Below are 17,123 nucleotides of genomic sequence, written 5' to 3' on the forward strand. Positions count from 1 at the left end.
ACTCTCTACACATTTTACTGTTATTTCCTTGTGCAATCACTCACAGAGAATTCCACACCATTATTTAAACCCTGCCCCTTAACAGCACGTACTGCCAAAACAGACTGTGATTGATCGCTTTGTGTGTCAGTTAGATGGCTGTTCCTTTCTAAGTGGGTGGTTTTTGGCCAGTTAAACTGCAGTAAATTCCAGACCTTTTGCTCTTTTAGACAATGTTCTTACTACCTGAGACTACAGATGCCTTAATGGAAATGGTAAGCCTGCAGAATTAGCGGCCACAGAATTCTGCATAGAGCTCAATAAATAGTTTTACAGTTTACAGTCATTCACAAAGTTCTACATATCTGCTGCCTCTTGGATTTTTTATTTTATTAAATATTTTGGATAATTTGATATTCCGGCATCAAAAAAGGTGTGTAGCACTTTTTAGCTTTGCTTAATACATCTCTCCATATTTGCATCCATTTCACAGATTTCACCAACAACTGGTGCAGAAAATGACCAGTTTACAGCTGTCATCATGAAAAGGTTGTTCAGACTAATTCAGACAACATTTCGGTGAGAGAGGAGTTGGCGTAGTCAATGTGCCTGACATGACTTTGACATTGTGAAAAGCTTCTCTTTCCTAGAAGCGTACATCTTTCCAAACTCTCCTCTACTAGAGGAAGAGGTGGAGGAAATTGGGGGAGGGAATGAAATAGGGTAGCATGAGTGATCATTTTGCAGGCTATCAGTACCAGCATGTTCGGAGTGCTGAATTAACACACCACCAGGAACTGTTCCTGGAGCCCACCACGAGCCCTTCACTCCTAATGTGCTAACAAGCTCACTTTTGCTGTCTCTTCAGTGGCAATTTCTCTCTTTCCTTCCAGAGCCCAGGAGTTCAGTACAGTGACAATGAAAAGCTCCATAGGAGGAGGGGAAGAGGCCAGGAGTATTTTCCCCCCTTCTGCCTTTCATCCACGGGGAAAATGAGTTTCTGGTAATGCACAAATGCTCCTTTTTGTCCTCCACTCCTCTTCGAGCATGTGATGCTAGAGAGGCAGCGAGAACCCTGTACGGACTCTCTTAAAAGGACTGTCTCCTTTTTTAACAAGCCGTCATAACCCCCCCCCCCCCCATATCAAAAATTCAATTACAGTGGATGCAAGGCCTGGGTTATTTGGGTGAATACACTGTGCAAAGAAGAGAGAAGAAAAAAAAGAACTATTTTTCTCTTTACCTCTCTCTTTGTGGCACACAAAGAGCATCTGAAGTCAACAGCAGAGAGGATTTGTCGTCTTGGTGACAGAGTGGCATTAGAGGTTCATCTTAGGTTTAGGATGGTGACCACATGTTGGGCGGCTCTGATAGGGCTATTAAGACGCACAGCAGTGCTGCTCATGTTTTCTCTCGCTGTTTCTCTTTAGTCCAGGGTAGTAATGGTTGTCCTGTTCTGGCCAGGCTAGTGCCGCCCAAGTCTTACAGAGCTGGACTTTTGACTGTCATCATAAAATCTGGTCTACTTTGTGAGTTATTCTTAACCTCCAAGACTCAGACACAAAGCAATATCAGACCCCTAAGATCCAGACCAGTACTAGACCCCTTGAGATCCAGACCAATACCAGACCCCTTAACTCCCAAACCAAACAGCACACCTCTAGGCTGAAATCTAGACAAGTGTTTCCCAACCCTGAACATGGAGCCCCCACAATGGGTTGTGTCTGGAAAGGAATCGTCTGGCTGGGGGAAAGTCTTACAAGAGTTGCATGCAACATTTGCACACTTTTTAATACTTATTTTAAGGTCCCATAGAAACCGACTGTACACATACCCCTAAACCTAACCCTAACATTTAACCTACACGTAAACCTAACATAAACCCTAACTTGAATTGGGTGTCAGATAAGTGAGAGATCCGAAATGTGTACAGTTAGAGGGAGCTTTAGAAATAGCATTGGGATATAGTAATTTAGACCAAGACCTATCAGATCAAGAAACAGGCTGTCCATTTCAATGATCTGGAACTGGAGAAAAGCTGAATGTATTGCAGCATTCTTTTTACTGTGGCTAAGTAGCTATTCAGAGCCATGCGATTCTTGCAAATTCTCTGTAATGGTCAAGATAACTTGCCCACCTGTAGTTATGGTAATTATCACCTTGAGTACGCTGGAAGTAGACTGTGGCCTTTTCTGAGACCAGAAGTCGAGATTCAAACCAAGACACTGATTAATGAGACTAGGACTAAGGCTTATGTGACCTTGAGAGGTCTCAAGATCAAGACTCCAAATCTGCCACTCAGACTGAGAGAGACCATCTATCATGTAATGCAACCAAAGTTAGGTGCTGTTTACACTAAATACATTTTTGCATTCATCTGCACTGTTTAAATTTATTTCTATCTAAACATGCCCTAGATGGACATCTTTGACCGTTGCACCATCTCTCACGCTGAAGCGCCACATTTTTGAGACACTGTGTCAAGTTAAAAAGAACTTCAACTTTTAAAAACGCATCTGTAGACACCTGCATTCTGTTTTAATCTACCTTTTAGAGCAAGATTGCATTCAGTCTGAACAGCCCCTTGGTTTTGTTTTACTGTATGTGACATGTTTATGTTTAGATGTAGGTAAATCTAAAAATTTGCTGATTGTAGCTTGTGATTTTGGTCAAACACTGGGCATTTTGGGGTTCGATTTTAATTATGGGTTAGTGAGCAGTTTGAACGCTAGTGCTCCCTTTACTTCAGTGGTACAGAAGTGCACAATCAGAAGCTTCGAGGTCATTTGTAACAGCAGTGATTGTATGTTTCAGTCATTAAAAGCTCATGAAAGCTGTCAGTGCTATTCCAAGCTTTGTGTTCACACTGTCAAGACTGTCACAAGCGCTATCAGTGGCAGGCAGCTTTGTGGTTGCAAACTCCATGGCATGTTCTGGATGTCATTGTGGTTGTAGTACCGTGTGTGTCTAATCACGTCACACCAACACACGTTTGCTAGCTGCTTTCTCTTCCCACTGTGGGAACCTCTCACCCACTCTTGCCATGGTTTGCTCTCAGCTAGTGGGACCCATTGGCAGGAAGCAGGTCTGCTGGAGACAGGAAAAGGCAAGCAACAGATCTGCGTGAGTGTTGCGTTTCCTGGTGGAGACGCTCACTACATGTGCCTTTTCACCAGCGGAAACACCCTGAGAGCTTGAGCCCGGAATATCTTCCCCCTTCCTCATCCCAGCAGGATGTCTCATTCTATCACTGTCTTTTCGTGTCTCTCACACACGCTCTCTCTTTCTTGCTGATACTCCATCAAATTTCTTCAGTGATGCAGCGCTTCGTGTTCCAGGGATATTTAATACATTTTCAGTTGACTTTTGTTAATTTCAATTGAATTGTAATTTTCATTATGTTTAAAGTTTTGTTTAAAGTGTGTGTGTGTCTGTGTGTGTTAATTTGTTTTGTTAAATTTCTTAGGGCCGTCTAATGTTAGTGCTATCTCGTGGTATTTTCTTGTTTAACGAAGGCAAGATGCAATGGTTTCAAATTCTATAATAAACAGCGTTAATCTAAAACTAAGATTAATTCAATGTCATTTTTATTTTATATTTGTTAGTATGGGAGTTATGAAAATTAAATTTTGTTTTTATTATTTTTTTCCAACAAAGTTTTTATTTTACTTTTTATTGTAACTTTGTTAAGCATATTTAAAGCTGTCTAGTGTTACCACTATCTAGTGGCATTTTCTTGCTTAAAGGCAGGTTGTAAAGGTTTCAAATGTTATAATATACTGTTACAAAAACTAAACAAATTCAGTTAATATCTGGTTAATTTTAGTTACTTTTGGAGTTTGAAAATGTATTTAAGTTTTAGTGTCAGTTTTCCAGAAATGTTTTTAGTAGTTTTCATTTTCATTTTCATTTATGATAGTAAAACTGATCCAAACCCTGTGCTTTTAGTTTACTAAGTTATGAATGCAGCTTAGAACATATGCCACCAGACTACTTAATCAAATCGTCCCCATTAACAGAATCCCTCCGTTTTTAAACCCATACACAGCAGCCTAATCCAATCCCTTCCATTTACTCAATACCATCATTTTTCGTAACCGAATAACACAGACAGTAAGATGTCCATTGATACCCAATGTCACTATACATAAAGCAATGACAGCTTTGTAATACAGTTTAAAATATGATGGGAGAATTTTTATTGTTGCTTCCTTAACCCATGACATCCTGGATAACTGTTTGACCCCTTGTGAACCAACAAATGCACGCAAGCAAGTCTATCACTTTACTATGGTTTGTGGGTGTTTGTTTTTCTTTTGAAAACTGCAAATCAATCCTCATTTGACCTTAACTCTTGCATAATCAGCTACGAAGAAAGAGCAAGGTACTTGGAGACAATTGTCCGGCACCACTTGGAACCCACAACATTTGAGGACTACGCGGCTCGTGTTTTTTGCCCTGCGCCCTTCCACCATCTCCCCTCTGAAGCAGGTGAGCATCATTTGATCTATCGTTCGCAGCTCAGCCACACTTTTCAACATTTCATCTGGTCCCAGTCATTCACTCCAGGAGTTGCATGTCTTTGTTGATACAAGCCCATATAACTTTCAGTTGTGTTGCCTAACTATCTTTCTGTCCAATCACTTCTGTTCACACAAACGTTGGGACAGTTTTGTTTGTTTTACTATAAAATGAACATGGCAGCTAAACTTGATCCTCCACCTGTGGCAGTCCAAAAATAGCACCAAGCTATTATTGTGTTAGAGACTTCTGAGAAATCAAATGCAAGGGCAGATAAAAGATTTCAAAAGAATTCATTGAATTTTTTCCCATGTTACAAAAAATTATCAGTCATCATTTACCCTATCATTTTCTCCCTCGTGTTGTTCCAAACCCGTATGACCCATTTCTTTCAACATAAGGGTGAGTAAATGATGACATAATTTTCATTATTGGGTGAAATATCCCTGAAGGATGTGATTACTGTACAAAAAGTTGAGCAGTGTGGATCTGTCATAATTTGAAGATGAATACATGCCTGTTCATTTTTATTTTTATTTATTTTTGTTCAATCATTGCAGCTTTTGGACTGTAAAACGACCTTCTGGGTGGTGATTCACTCAGGTTTAAGAGTTGTTTTTCAAACCTAAAGCTTTTATTCTGGTTTTGTGTTCATATTTGTCCTCTGTGGGCCTTTGGTACCTTCTTAACCCAAATGAGCATTATTCTTTCTTTCTTTCTTTCTTTCTTTCTTTATTTTATACCCATTTATTTTATATTTATCATTTTTATTTATGTATGTATTATTATTTTTTGTATCTTATGTTTCCCCCTTCAGATCATAATCTATCACTTGTGTATATCTGAAGGTAAGATTCCTGGAGAACCCTTACATTGATGCTGCCTCTTTGCTGTTTGACTGTCTTATCCATTTGTTTGGCTTGTAATGAGGTTATGAGCTCCTTATCTTCCCATGCTTTATCTTTTTTTTTCTTTTTTTTTTTTTTTTTCTAGTCTGATTCCTTTTTTCCATGTTCTTTCATTCTTAATGTATTTTGTTCAGTGGGAAGTCTGCAGCGTTCATCTGCATGGCATTTACATGGCAGATCCCTAACGTTTACCAGCATTTACACTCTCTTCACCTCTCTGTCTTTTGAGACATCACTCTTCTGAAGTCATGTCTGTGTTTGGCATGATCTCTCAGCCTCACTCACCTAACCCTCTGATTTTATACCACTTTTCTGTCTGTCTTTGTGAATGTTGAATGGAAGTGTCTGAATGGTACAGTAAACAACTGTCGTATGGATCATACAGCAGCATTGACCAACATTGACTGTTCACATTTTTAGGAGCATGTGCTCCAGAAGTATTTTTCCCATACATTTTTTTTCCATGGATATTTCTTTAATTAAATAATTATAAGCCTTGAGCCAAACCAACCTGCTCAGAGATGAAATATGTATTTAATAAATATTTAAAAATCAGAAAAAGACAAAGGTACAAGACTGTATTTGAAAATGCCTGTTGTCTCTTTACGTATTTCTTATCAGTTAGGGTTGTGCTCTAACGTAAACATAACTAATGTTACCTAGCTAGCCTCTTCAAACCTGCAAAAACTATTTTATGATAATGGCGACTTGGTGGATCTATGCCTGTCACTTCTCATCTTTACTTCCCTTTTCTCCTTTCCTTTCCCCAAAAACCCTTTCTCACTCTTCCTTTGCTTCACTTCCTCATTTGCACTCTCCCATTTTCCTGTCACCCTTTCTGTCCATTCTCCCACCCAAGAGAGAAATGCTGTGATTTTTCTACTCCTCAAACCTCCATTAGAAAACAATGGGCTCATCAAGGTAAAGGGCCAAGGCTTGAAACGGAAGGTCTTTCACGCTAGCTGTGAATGGTATGCTGAAACTGAAATAGGCAAAATACCTTATTCTTTTTTATTTTTCCTCTGTTTCTTCTCCATTTCCTCATTTACACTGTAGTTTGTGTTGAGATATTGTAACTACACCCCTGTTGGTCTCAACTAAGGGACGACGTGTCAGATCTCAGCGTTGATTAGTCCCAGCATCCCCCATGATCTGTTCTGTGAAATTCACTCACAATGGACTGGTAGATTAACCTCTATGACCCTCAGAAGAAATGGGTTTGCAAAAATACAATTGGTTCCATGCATTTTAGTATGTTATGCACGTACATTTTACCTGAAGTACGGTAACTAAAGTGACAGAGCAAAGTTATTGACATGTTTTGGTTAAAAATAGCTGGATAGGTTTTTCCTATTCAAATTTGAGTGAAATTCACAAGTATGATTTGAGATTACAAAAAACTTCAAAATATCTCAAGTACAATAAAGATAATTATTTCCCTTTTCAACCTTCTTTCCTTATTTATTTTGTATTCCTTATTCTAATTCACAAACCCAGCCATTTAAAGCTAAAAGTAAAGGGAGAGTTCACCCAAAATTAAAAATTCTGGTGTCATTTCTCACTCTTAGGACTTTCTTTTATGAACCACAAAATTAAATGAAAATATCTTCATTTTATGAATGTAAACATGCGCCAGATGGACTTTTTTGACAGTTGCGCACCGTTTCACGCAAGAATGATGCTTTTTTCAGACCCTTGATCGGGTTAAAAACATGTTTTGAGGCACCTGCATTCTGTTCTACAAGGTTTTTTTTTTTCCCAAAAATGAGTTCGGTCTGAACAGCCCCTTATTGTGGACGTGGCCTAAGTCATACAGGTTTGGACTGACATTAGGTTGAGTAAATGTTGACAGAAGTTTCATTATTTGGGCTGTTCCTTTACCCCTTTCATGAGATTCTACATTCAAATAGTTGTTTGAGAACAGTGCAGTGTGTAGTCAGTTCAAATGTAGCATTGCACAGCAATATGATGTTTTTGAATTGACAGAAAGAGGGGAGGGTCTGATATCTGTGCTCGTTCTTCTCCATCCACCCTTTTCTCTTCCCCACAGGCTCATGCCTCGAGAGTCAACCGGCCGAAAGTCCAGCAATGCAGGTAGATGGGAGCGACTTTGCCTCGCCAATGTCACCTCGTGCTAGCAAAAGCCGGATGTCCATGAAGCTCCGCCGTTCTTCTGGCTCTGCCAACAAGACTTGACTCTTTACTTCAGAACAAACACACGAAACACACTACTACTGAACACTCCACGCTATTTGCTCTCACTCCAGGACTCCGCATACCGCACTGTCAAAGACAGACCACACCTTCTTGCCTGCGTAGCCACGCCCCATTCTGTCTGACTCCTCCCGTCTAGAACTGAGAGCCACAACGATCAAAGACATACCTGAGATGCTCTATGCGCAGTTGTTGTGCAGTGAGCAGAAAAGTGAACTGAAATGTTTATTTTTGTCAATCGCCAATGGTTGTTGCATTGTTTTACTTTAATAATTATCATAGCTGGTGCCACTAAACTAGCTAGCGAGTTCCCCAGTACTTGGAGTGCCAGTGATTGAAAAATAAGAACAAATTTATAGTTGCGAAAACAGAGGACTCTTTAAGCGCTGAGGTTTTCTTTATAAGCTGACGATTTGATGTCGAAAAAAACTGAGATGACTGGAGAATTCTTTGGAAATGGTGTTTGTGGAGCAGGTGTACATTTAAACTAAAGCACTTGCTGTTAACCTTTATTTCAGAGTTTGTTTTCACTCCTAACATGGAATTTGTTTTTATAAAAAGGTGACACTTGCCACTTTTTTTTTCACACTTTTTTTTTTTTTTGTGTGTGTGCAAGTTTTCATTATGTATCGCACATTATTACGATTGTAAATTTGGTTTTTACTTGATTAGGATGTTACTGATTTTTTTTTATTGTTGATGTTATATTGAACCGCCCCCTTTTGTCATTTGTAACGGTTATGTGTGTATATATCTATAAATATAAAATATATACATATTTAATGTATGTGTATAGTGTATGAACAGTATCTGATCTGTGTACATATTTAACAGTATTTAAATCAACCAAAAAAACGATTAAAAGGGTTCATTAAACCTCAAGCCACTTAGAACAAGTCAAAGAGTGATAATGTGATCTCTTCAACTTGAATGTTGGTCTGTATGGCTTGGTTTTGCTGGATTCTTGTCCTGTTGTATTGTTTCTTTGCACAGCAGCCTTAGAGACAAGAGCCAGTTTATCAGCTCATTTACAGCGTTAATCATTTGACCGCAACGCCTCTTTTTGATTCATCTTGGAAGAGATAAGTGTGAATGAGTTGCCACATTACCAGATCAGGGAGAGGGCAACGTTGTTGAATTGAACACAACTATCCACTTCGTGACACTTTGAGCTCATTCGGAACTCAAATTAACTCATGTCATGTGACATTTTTCTGTTTTTTTTTTTGTTTTGTTTTTTTTTTGTTTTTTTTATAAACATCTAGACGTGAAAGTGTGCAACAAAAAAAAAAACATCTCTCACACTCGTTTTGGTCACTTTTTTGTTTTCCTTTGAACGTTAAAGGGATTACAAGGTTAACTGACCCTATAGACCACGGATGCAAGTTACAAGATTGTATATTTTCTGGAAGTTATGTGAGACTTTATAAGGGTCATTCTTTATGGATTTTGTTTTATTTTAATTTTTAATTTGAAGAAAGTTATCAGAAAAAAATATTATATGGAGTTGAAATCATGCAGCACCCTTCTGGATTAAAATTATAACATGTATATTAAAAGCCTGCACACAAGTGATTTGAGAACTGTGCGTATTTTTAAAAGGAAAAACAAGTCCAAGATGGGTTGATTTAATGTATGTTAATACTGACCAAATGCTGCATGATTCCAGTACTAACTGCATGTGTTGATATAACAGCTGCACAACACACAAGCACACGCACAAACACAAAGCCACAAGATTGTCATATGGTAGGATCTATACATTTGTATTGGATGTTGAAGAAGGAGAGTGGATGTGAAACTAAACTTAAGAATAAAAGTATTCTTACAACATAGCAAGTCCTCTTCAGTTTCTTTGTGCATATGTTCATAGCTTTTGAAGCCCTGTTTGTTCTATATATAGGCCTGTAATTTGTGTGTGTGTGTGTATATATATATACACTATATTGCCAAAAGTATTTGCTCACCCATCCAAATAATTTAATTCAGGTGTTCCAATCACTTCCATGGCCACAGGTGTATAAAATGAAGCACCTAGGCATGCAGACTGCTTCTACAAACATTTGTGAAAGAATGGGCCGCTCTCAGGAGCTCAGTGAATTCCAGCGTGGTACCGTGATAGGATGCCACCTGTGCAACAAGTCCAGTCATGAAATTTCCTCGCTACTAAATATTCCACAGTCAACTGTCAGTGGTATTATAACAAAGTGGAAGCGATTGGGAATGACAGCAACTCAGCCACGAAGTGGTAGGCCATGTAAAATGACAGAGCGGGGTCAGCGGATGCTGAGGCGCATAGTACGCAGAGGTCGACAACTTTCTGCAGAGTCAATCGCTACAGACCTCCAAAGTTCACGTGGCCTTCAGATTAGCTCAAGAACAGTGCGTAGAGAGCTTCATGGAATGGGTTTCCATGGCCGAGCAGCTGCATCCAAGCCATACATCACCAAGTGCAATGCAACGCGTCGGATGCATTGGTGTAAAGCACGCCGCCACTGGACTCTAGAGCAGTGGAGACGCGTTCTCTGGAGTGATGATTCACGCTTCTCCGTCTTTTTAAGAAGTGGAAAATTCAGAGATTTCTTGATACCAAGCCAAGGTCAGGTCGACCAAGAAAGATTTCAGTCACAACTGCCAGAAGAGTTGTTCAGGATACAAAGATAAACCCACAGGTAACCTCAGGAGAAATACAGGCTGCTCTGGAAAAAGACGGTGTGGTTGTTTCAAGGAGCACAATACGACGATACTTGAACAAAAATTAGCTGCATGGTCAAGTTGCCAGAAAGAAGACTTTACTGCACCAATGCCACAAAAACGCCCGGTTACAATATGCCTGATAACACCTTGACACACCTCACAGCTTGTGGCACACTGTAATTTGGAGTGACGAGACCAAAATAGAGCTTTATGGTCACAACCATAAGTGCTATGTTTGGAGAGGGGTCAACAAGGCCTATAGTGAAAAGAATACCATCCCCACTGTGAAGCATGGTGGTGGCTCACTGATGTTTTGGGGGTGTGTGAGCTTTAAAGGCACGGGGAATCTTGTGAAAATTGATGGCAAGATGAATGCAGCATGTTATCAGAAAATACTGGCAGACAATTTGCATTCTTCTGCACGAAAGCTGCGCATGGGACTCTCTTGGACTTTCCAGCACGACAACGACCCTAAGCACAAGGCCAAGTTGGCCCTCCAGTGGTTACATCAGAAAAAGGTGAAGGTTCTGGAGTGGCCATCACAGTCTCTTGACCTTAATATCATCAAGCCACTCTGGGGAGATCTCAAACGTGCAGTTCATGCAAGATGACCAAAGACTTTGCATGACCTGGAGGCATTTTGCCAAGATGAATGGGCAGCTATACCACCTGCAAGAATTTGGGGCCTCATAGACAACTATTACAAAAGACTGCACGCTCTCATTGATGCTAACGGGGGCAATACACCGTATTAAGAACTAAGGGTATGCAGACTTTTGAACAGGGGTCATTTCATTTTTTTCTTTGTTGCCATGTTTTGTTTTATGATTGTGCCATTCTGTTATAACCTACAGTTGAATATGAATCCCATAAGAAATAAAAGAAATGTGTTTTGCCTGCTCACTCATGTTTTCTTTCAAATTGGTACATATATTACCAATTCTCCAGAGTATGCAAACTTTTGAGCACAACTGTATGTGTGTTAGTCAGCACACGCTCCATCTCTCTCTCTCTCGCACACACACACACACACACACACACACACACACACACATCCTTGTCTCTCCAGTAACTTGTTAGAAACAGCCCAAGCCGTGATACTACTTCTAAAGTGAAGTTTTTGAGAGGCTTGGATGCATCATTTGGTTTGAACCAGCAACGGCAGATTCTGATCTGTCACTTAAGAAAGTAGCAGTGCTGATGTAGGTCCATATTGCACTCTTGCTCGTGTGATATTGCTCAAATTTATAAATACACTGGCGGCCAAAGGTTTGGAATAATGTACAGATTGTGCTCTTATGGAAAGAAATTGGTACTTTTATTCACTAAAGTGGCATTCAACTGATCACAATGTATAATCAGGACATTAATAACGTGAAAACTTACTATTACAATTTGAAAAAAAAAATGTTCAGAACTTCTTAAACTACTTCAAAGAGTTCTAATAAAAAAAATCCTCCACGTGCAGCAATGACAGCTTTGCAGATCCTTGGAATTCTAGCTGTCAGTTTGTCCAGATACTCAGGTGACTTTTCACCCCACGCTTCCTTTAGTACTTGCCATTGATGTGGCTGTCTTGTCGGGCACTTCTCACACACCTTACAGTCTAGCTGATCACACAAAATCTCAATGGGTTTAAGATCCATAACACTCTTTTCCAATTATCTGTTGTCCAATGTCTGTGTTTCTTTGCCCACTCTAACCTTTTCTTTTTGTTTTTCTGTTTCAAAAGTGGCTTTTTCTTTGCAATTCTTCCCATAAGGTCTTCACCCCTGAGTCTTCTCTTTACTGTTGTACATGAAACTGCTGTTTAGCGGGTAGAATTAAATGAAGCTGTCAGCTGAGGACATGTGAGGCATCTATTTCTCATACTAGAGACTCTGATGTACTTATCCTCTTGTTTAGTTGTACATCTGGCCTTCCACATCTCTTTCTGTCCTTGTTAGAGCCAGTTGTCCTTTGTCTTTGAAGACTGTAGTCTACATCTTTGTATGAAATCTTTAGTTTTTTGGCAATTTCAAGCATTGTATATCCTTCATTCCTCAAAACAATGATTGACTGACGAGTTTCTAGAGAAAGCTGTTTCTTTTTTGCCATTGTTGACCTAATATTGACCTTAAGACATGCCAGTCTATTGCATACTGTGGCAACTCACAAACAAACACAATGTTAAGCTTCATTTAACGAACCAAATAGCTTTCAGCTGTGTTTGATATAATGGCAAGTGATTTTCTAGTACCAAATTAGCATGATTACTCAAGGATAAGGTGTTGGAGTGATGGTTGCAGGAAATGGGGCATGTCTATATTTGATCAAAAATGACTTTTTCAAATAGTAATGGTGCTGTTTTTACATCAGTAATGTCTTGACTATACATTGTGATCAGTTGAATGCCACTTTGGTGAATAAAAGTACCAATTTCTCTCCATAAGAGCAACATCTGTACATTATTCCAAACTTTTGGCCCCCAGTGTGTGTGTATGTATATGTATACATATATATACACACACACTACCGGTCAAAAGTTTTGAAACATTTACTCATTCTTTGTTTTTATATATATATATTTTTTTTCCACATTTTAGAATAGTGAAGTCATCAAAACTATGGAATAACATAAATGGAACTATGGGAATTATGTTGTGACTAAACAAATCCAAAATAAATCAAAACTGTGTTATATTTTAGCATCTTCAAAGTAGTCACTCCTTGTCTAGAATTTGCAGACATGTACTCTTGACATTTTCTCAACCAACTTCTTGAGGTATCACCCTGGGATGTTTTTTAAACAGTATGGAAGGAGTTCCCATCTATGTTGGGCACTTATTGGCAGCTTTTCTTTATTAGTTGGTCCAAGTCATCAATTTCAAAAACTTTTTTAATTACATTTTAGTTTTATAATGAAATAAATTAATATGGTGGCACAATTATATTTTTGTCTACAAAACTAATTTCAAACATTTAAGCATCCGCCTTCAGATCAAAAGATTTTTAAGATCATGAGAAACATTTCAGTCAAGTGTTTCAAAAGTTTTGACCGGTAGTGTAGATATATATATATATATATTACACACACACACACTGTATATATACACTGTACGATTGGAAATTTCAAGACATTGGGCTACAAAATATATCATACAAGTACACTTATTTTATGACCTCAGTGCAGATGAAGTTGTAACACTACCTTGCCATTATTTTAGTGCCCTTAATTAAATAATTGTTCAGTGTGGATGTGTGCGAATAAAAAAATAATCTTCATTTGAAAGTTAATTCAAAGACAATAAGATTTATTGACTTCAATTTCCCCATAACAGTTTAAAATGTCAAGATTACATATGAAAATATAAATATGACACTTATGGTTTATTATTACATGTAGGCCTCTAAAAGTCTTGATGTATGCTAGGCATTTTCTGGCAGTTAATTGTTATGAAATAAATACATTTTCTTTTTGCAGTAATTGTTGTGCATCAAAATTTAATGAAACATACAGTACATAAATTCATAATCTAGAAATAAATGCACCTCCTAAGACGATTCAAATGAAACAAGCTTTCCATGGGAACCACTTGTACAATGAGACACTAATTCACTTTCCCCCATCATAATAGCATATGTTAATAGAATAACCAACCGTGAGCTCTGAGTCATAACTCATGACAAAATTGAGAAGATCCTGTGTTTTATGAGCAATAGGAGGATATGTTAAGTGCCTTTAACGGGTAACACCTTATAAGTTTCATTAATAGCATCAACAAACATCATTATATAATGTTAAACAGATCAGTAGTTCATTTCAAATAGAGGTTTATAGAGATTTACACATTTTCATATAATATTAAGCATTACAAATAGCCTGCACACAGTCATAGAAAACCTGGAAATATCAGGGATTTTTAAAACTGTGATTCCCAGGCCTGATGAAGACATTAATAAAATCCTGAAAAGTTACAGGTCATGCTGCTATTTTTATATATGTTGTTCTAGTTATTCTCAGACAGAAAGTGCTCTTTGTGAATACATTATTATTTTGTATTTTTTCTTTACAGTCACAAAATAACTGGAAAAGTTATGGAAATGCATGGGACAAAAGGTGAGGAAACCCGATATATTAAGTCTGTTAATGACTTACTAATGATAAATATAATGCGTTACCCTAGGTAATCAAGGAATACATTAACTGTTGTCTCTGTTGCCAAAAAAGAAAAAACTTTTGAATATCCCCCCACATAAAAATACTGCACATAGTTGATTAATGAGCAATAATATGAACAACAAGCCATTAAACAATCAAAACTGTTTGTTTATACACTGAAATCAGCATCCCGGTCTGACAGCCATCTGTAGGAGCATCACCTGTCTATTCTCTGGTGGATGGCTCTTGTTAATGTGTCTTGTCAAACCTGGAGAACTGAAGAATGTGGATGGGCAGTGTTTGCATGAGAAGATCTGTTGTTCTCCTGGACTCAGTTCTGGTCTGAATAACAAATCGTCTCTAACACTATGCCAAATTCTGTGTTTGTTCCTTATATCAGCCGAGGGGAAGTGCACTCCACACAGGTGGCATGGAAAGGTGATCTGTCCAGTCTCTATATGATGGTTATTATAGGAGGATAATTTGATCGTCTCATGTGCAGCCAGGTGTTTTCTCAGGTAGGCTTGTCTTCTGAACTTCTTGCTGCAGTAGTGGCATTCATACACTTCTTTAGCGCCCGGTGAGGGTAGATAGCGGGTGGTCGAACTTTCGGGCTCTTCGGGACAGTGATCAAACAACCTGGAGCTGTCACTGTGCAGATCAAAGCACTTATCAGTGGATGGATACCTTTGCTCCAGAGGAGGAGGGTCTTGGGATGCTCTGTGCATCATGTTGCTGTCCGGTGCTGATCGGTGTTGTTGGGAGCTGTCCGGACTGAGCTGGTGTTGATTGTTTACTCTGACCTTACTGGCGTTCTCCTTCCCTTCCACTGATGTTTTCTCGTGGTTACGCACTTCTAGTTGTGATTTCTTCCCATTTGGGGCATCTCCACTGCTTAAACTGCGAGGTTTGTGCCATCTTCGATGCGAAGCGAGGTTGGCGGGGCAGCTGAAAACTTTATCGCACTCCGGGCAGCGGTACTCAACGCGCACAATCCTGGAGCACTTGTGCTGCGCCAAGGAAAACGGGTCAGGGTATTCTTCCTTACAAAGCTGGCATATGAACTCACCCAGCGGCTTCTTTCGGCTTGATGGTGCCAGCTTGGTTTCGGGGCTTTCCTTCTTGATTTTAAGTCCTAGGACTGGTGAGGTGGTGACTTCGTCTTCAAAGTTGAGTTTTCTGATGACTTTAGGCTTTTTCGCGGGCGGTTTGGTCTTGCGCTCGGATTCCATGAATGCGCGCTTTACGCACTGATGAAAAGACGGATAAGTGGGCAACGAAGTGGACACTGGCGTGCCAAACTTAATGTCTGAGTGGTTCATAAGGAGACGCTCGACTGAGGTCACCGGGGGGGGCAGTGGAAAGGACTCGGCCGTGGCGGGTGAGCTCAGACACCGGTCCAGAAACGACTGCTTGAGCTCGGCGCTGACCGGTTTGATCGGGCTGTAGGAGTCGGGTGATGACCCGCTCTGCTCCGGCTGGTTGAAGTAGCTCTGTGCGTAATCGCTTCTCTCTCCAACAACTCCTCCAGAGTCCTCTTGCATACGTGACTGGTCATTTTTAGAGGTTATACCATCTGTCCATGCTTCTCTAACAGGTTCTGGTTCCACCAAGTCTGGACAATCAACTAGGACACTTGTGGGTCCATCTGGAATTTGTGGAGACAGGTCCACTTTGCGCAGCTCTTTTTCCTCAGCGCGCACCTTGTATGATGCTGGTGAGCCTCGTTTACTCCGTTTCACTAAAAATCCCCGTGGCATCTTCTCGTCTGATTCACCCAAAGATTTCGGATGCTGTCAGATGAAAGTATACTCGATACACTGTCACAGTGATGCGCCTAGCGCGTGTTTTATCCATTGGGTCACTTTCATTGTTTTTTATGAGGACACTGTCCAATCAGCGCTCACATTCATGTGACGGAGGCGGGGCCAACGTTAATGAGTAGATCCAGATTTCTAATGGACAGATGATTATTATTTATGATGGGGTCTCAAGGGATCGATGTGCTCTTTAACCTGCCCCTGTTTGCTGTCTTGGACACTGAATTCCCAAATTTCCAGTTTAGAAATGTGATGTCATTCCACATATATTCATTGAAGTTAATGCAATTATTTGTATTATTAAGTTTAATCTCAATACTTGGTCTCAAATTCAAGCTTTTCGCCATTTGCACTTAAAGAATCGTACACTCATATTGTAAATACACTACTATCAAAGCTTAAACTGTTACAACAAACACTTAAATGTTGGAAAAATTATCTTGAGAGTAGTCTATTTTTTTAAATTATTATTATTAATTAATATAATTGTTGCATATTTGTGTAGGTGAACTATTAAAGCTATTTGTGCTGATTTATTTAATTAAAAAAACACCTTTATTTTATCTAGTTTAAATTATTTTTTATCAAAGGGTAAAAACCTGTTTTTAAATGCTATTTTTGCACAAGCTTGCATCTGATTTGTTTATCTAATGCACTTTATCTACTTCTGAATGAATTCTTCAATATTTTAATTTAATTTAGCCAATCGCTTTAACCAAATGCTTTCTAGAATCTCCATTTTTGCAAGAAAATGTTTCTCATATGAAAAGGAGTTTCTCATATGACTCCTGTTTACAATATTAATTGTACTTCAATGCATATTTTATTCAAAGAGCATATTTT

At 39.0% G+C, this 17,123-nt stretch overlaps 2 protein-coding genes across 6 annotated transcripts in view; one reads left to right on the forward strand and one right to left on the reverse strand.

Annotated features, from left to right (window-relative positions):
* LOC127410828 (ral GTPase-activating protein subunit alpha-1-like) overlaps positions 1 to 9,457 on the forward strand; it is a 91,495-nt gene extending 82,038 nt beyond the window's left edge. For 3 of the 5 annotated variants that reach the window (XM_051646027.1, XM_051646026.1, XM_051646028.1), the window contains 2 exons: positions 4,346 to 4,470; positions 7,459 to 9,457. In XM_051646027.1, coding sequence (XP_051501987.1) covers positions 4,346 to 4,470; positions 7,459 to 7,604 — 271 coding nt within the window. In that variant the 3' untranslated portion in view covers positions 7,605 to 9,457. Of the gene's footprint in view, positions 1 to 4,345; positions 4,471 to 5,317; positions 5,349 to 6,267; positions 6,380 to 7,458 lie in introns of all 5 variants that reach the window. The other 2 variants (XM_051646030.1, XM_051646029.1) reach the window with 2 other exon arrangements.
* A 4,177-nt stretch (positions 9,458 to 13,634) lies between these two features.
* On the reverse strand, positions 13,635 to 16,588 carry LOC127411145 (insulinoma-associated protein 2-like). Its single transcript, XM_051646492.1, has one exon. The coding sequence runs from the start codon at positions 16,218 to 16,220 to the stop codon at positions 14,643 to 14,645; it is 1,578 nt and encodes a 525-aa protein (XP_051502452.1). The 5' UTR covers positions 16,221 to 16,588; the 3' UTR covers positions 13,635 to 14,642.
* Positions 16,589 to 17,123: the final 535 nt, after the last annotated feature.

This window comes from Myxocyprinus asiaticus, chromosome 20 (genome assembly GCF_019703515.2).
Source record: "Myxocyprinus asiaticus isolate MX2 ecotype Aquarium Trade chromosome 20, UBuf_Myxa_2, whole genome shotgun sequence".
In the NCBI taxonomy this organism is placed as follows: Eukaryota; Metazoa; Chordata; class Actinopteri; order Cypriniformes; family Catostomidae; genus Myxocyprinus; species Myxocyprinus asiaticus.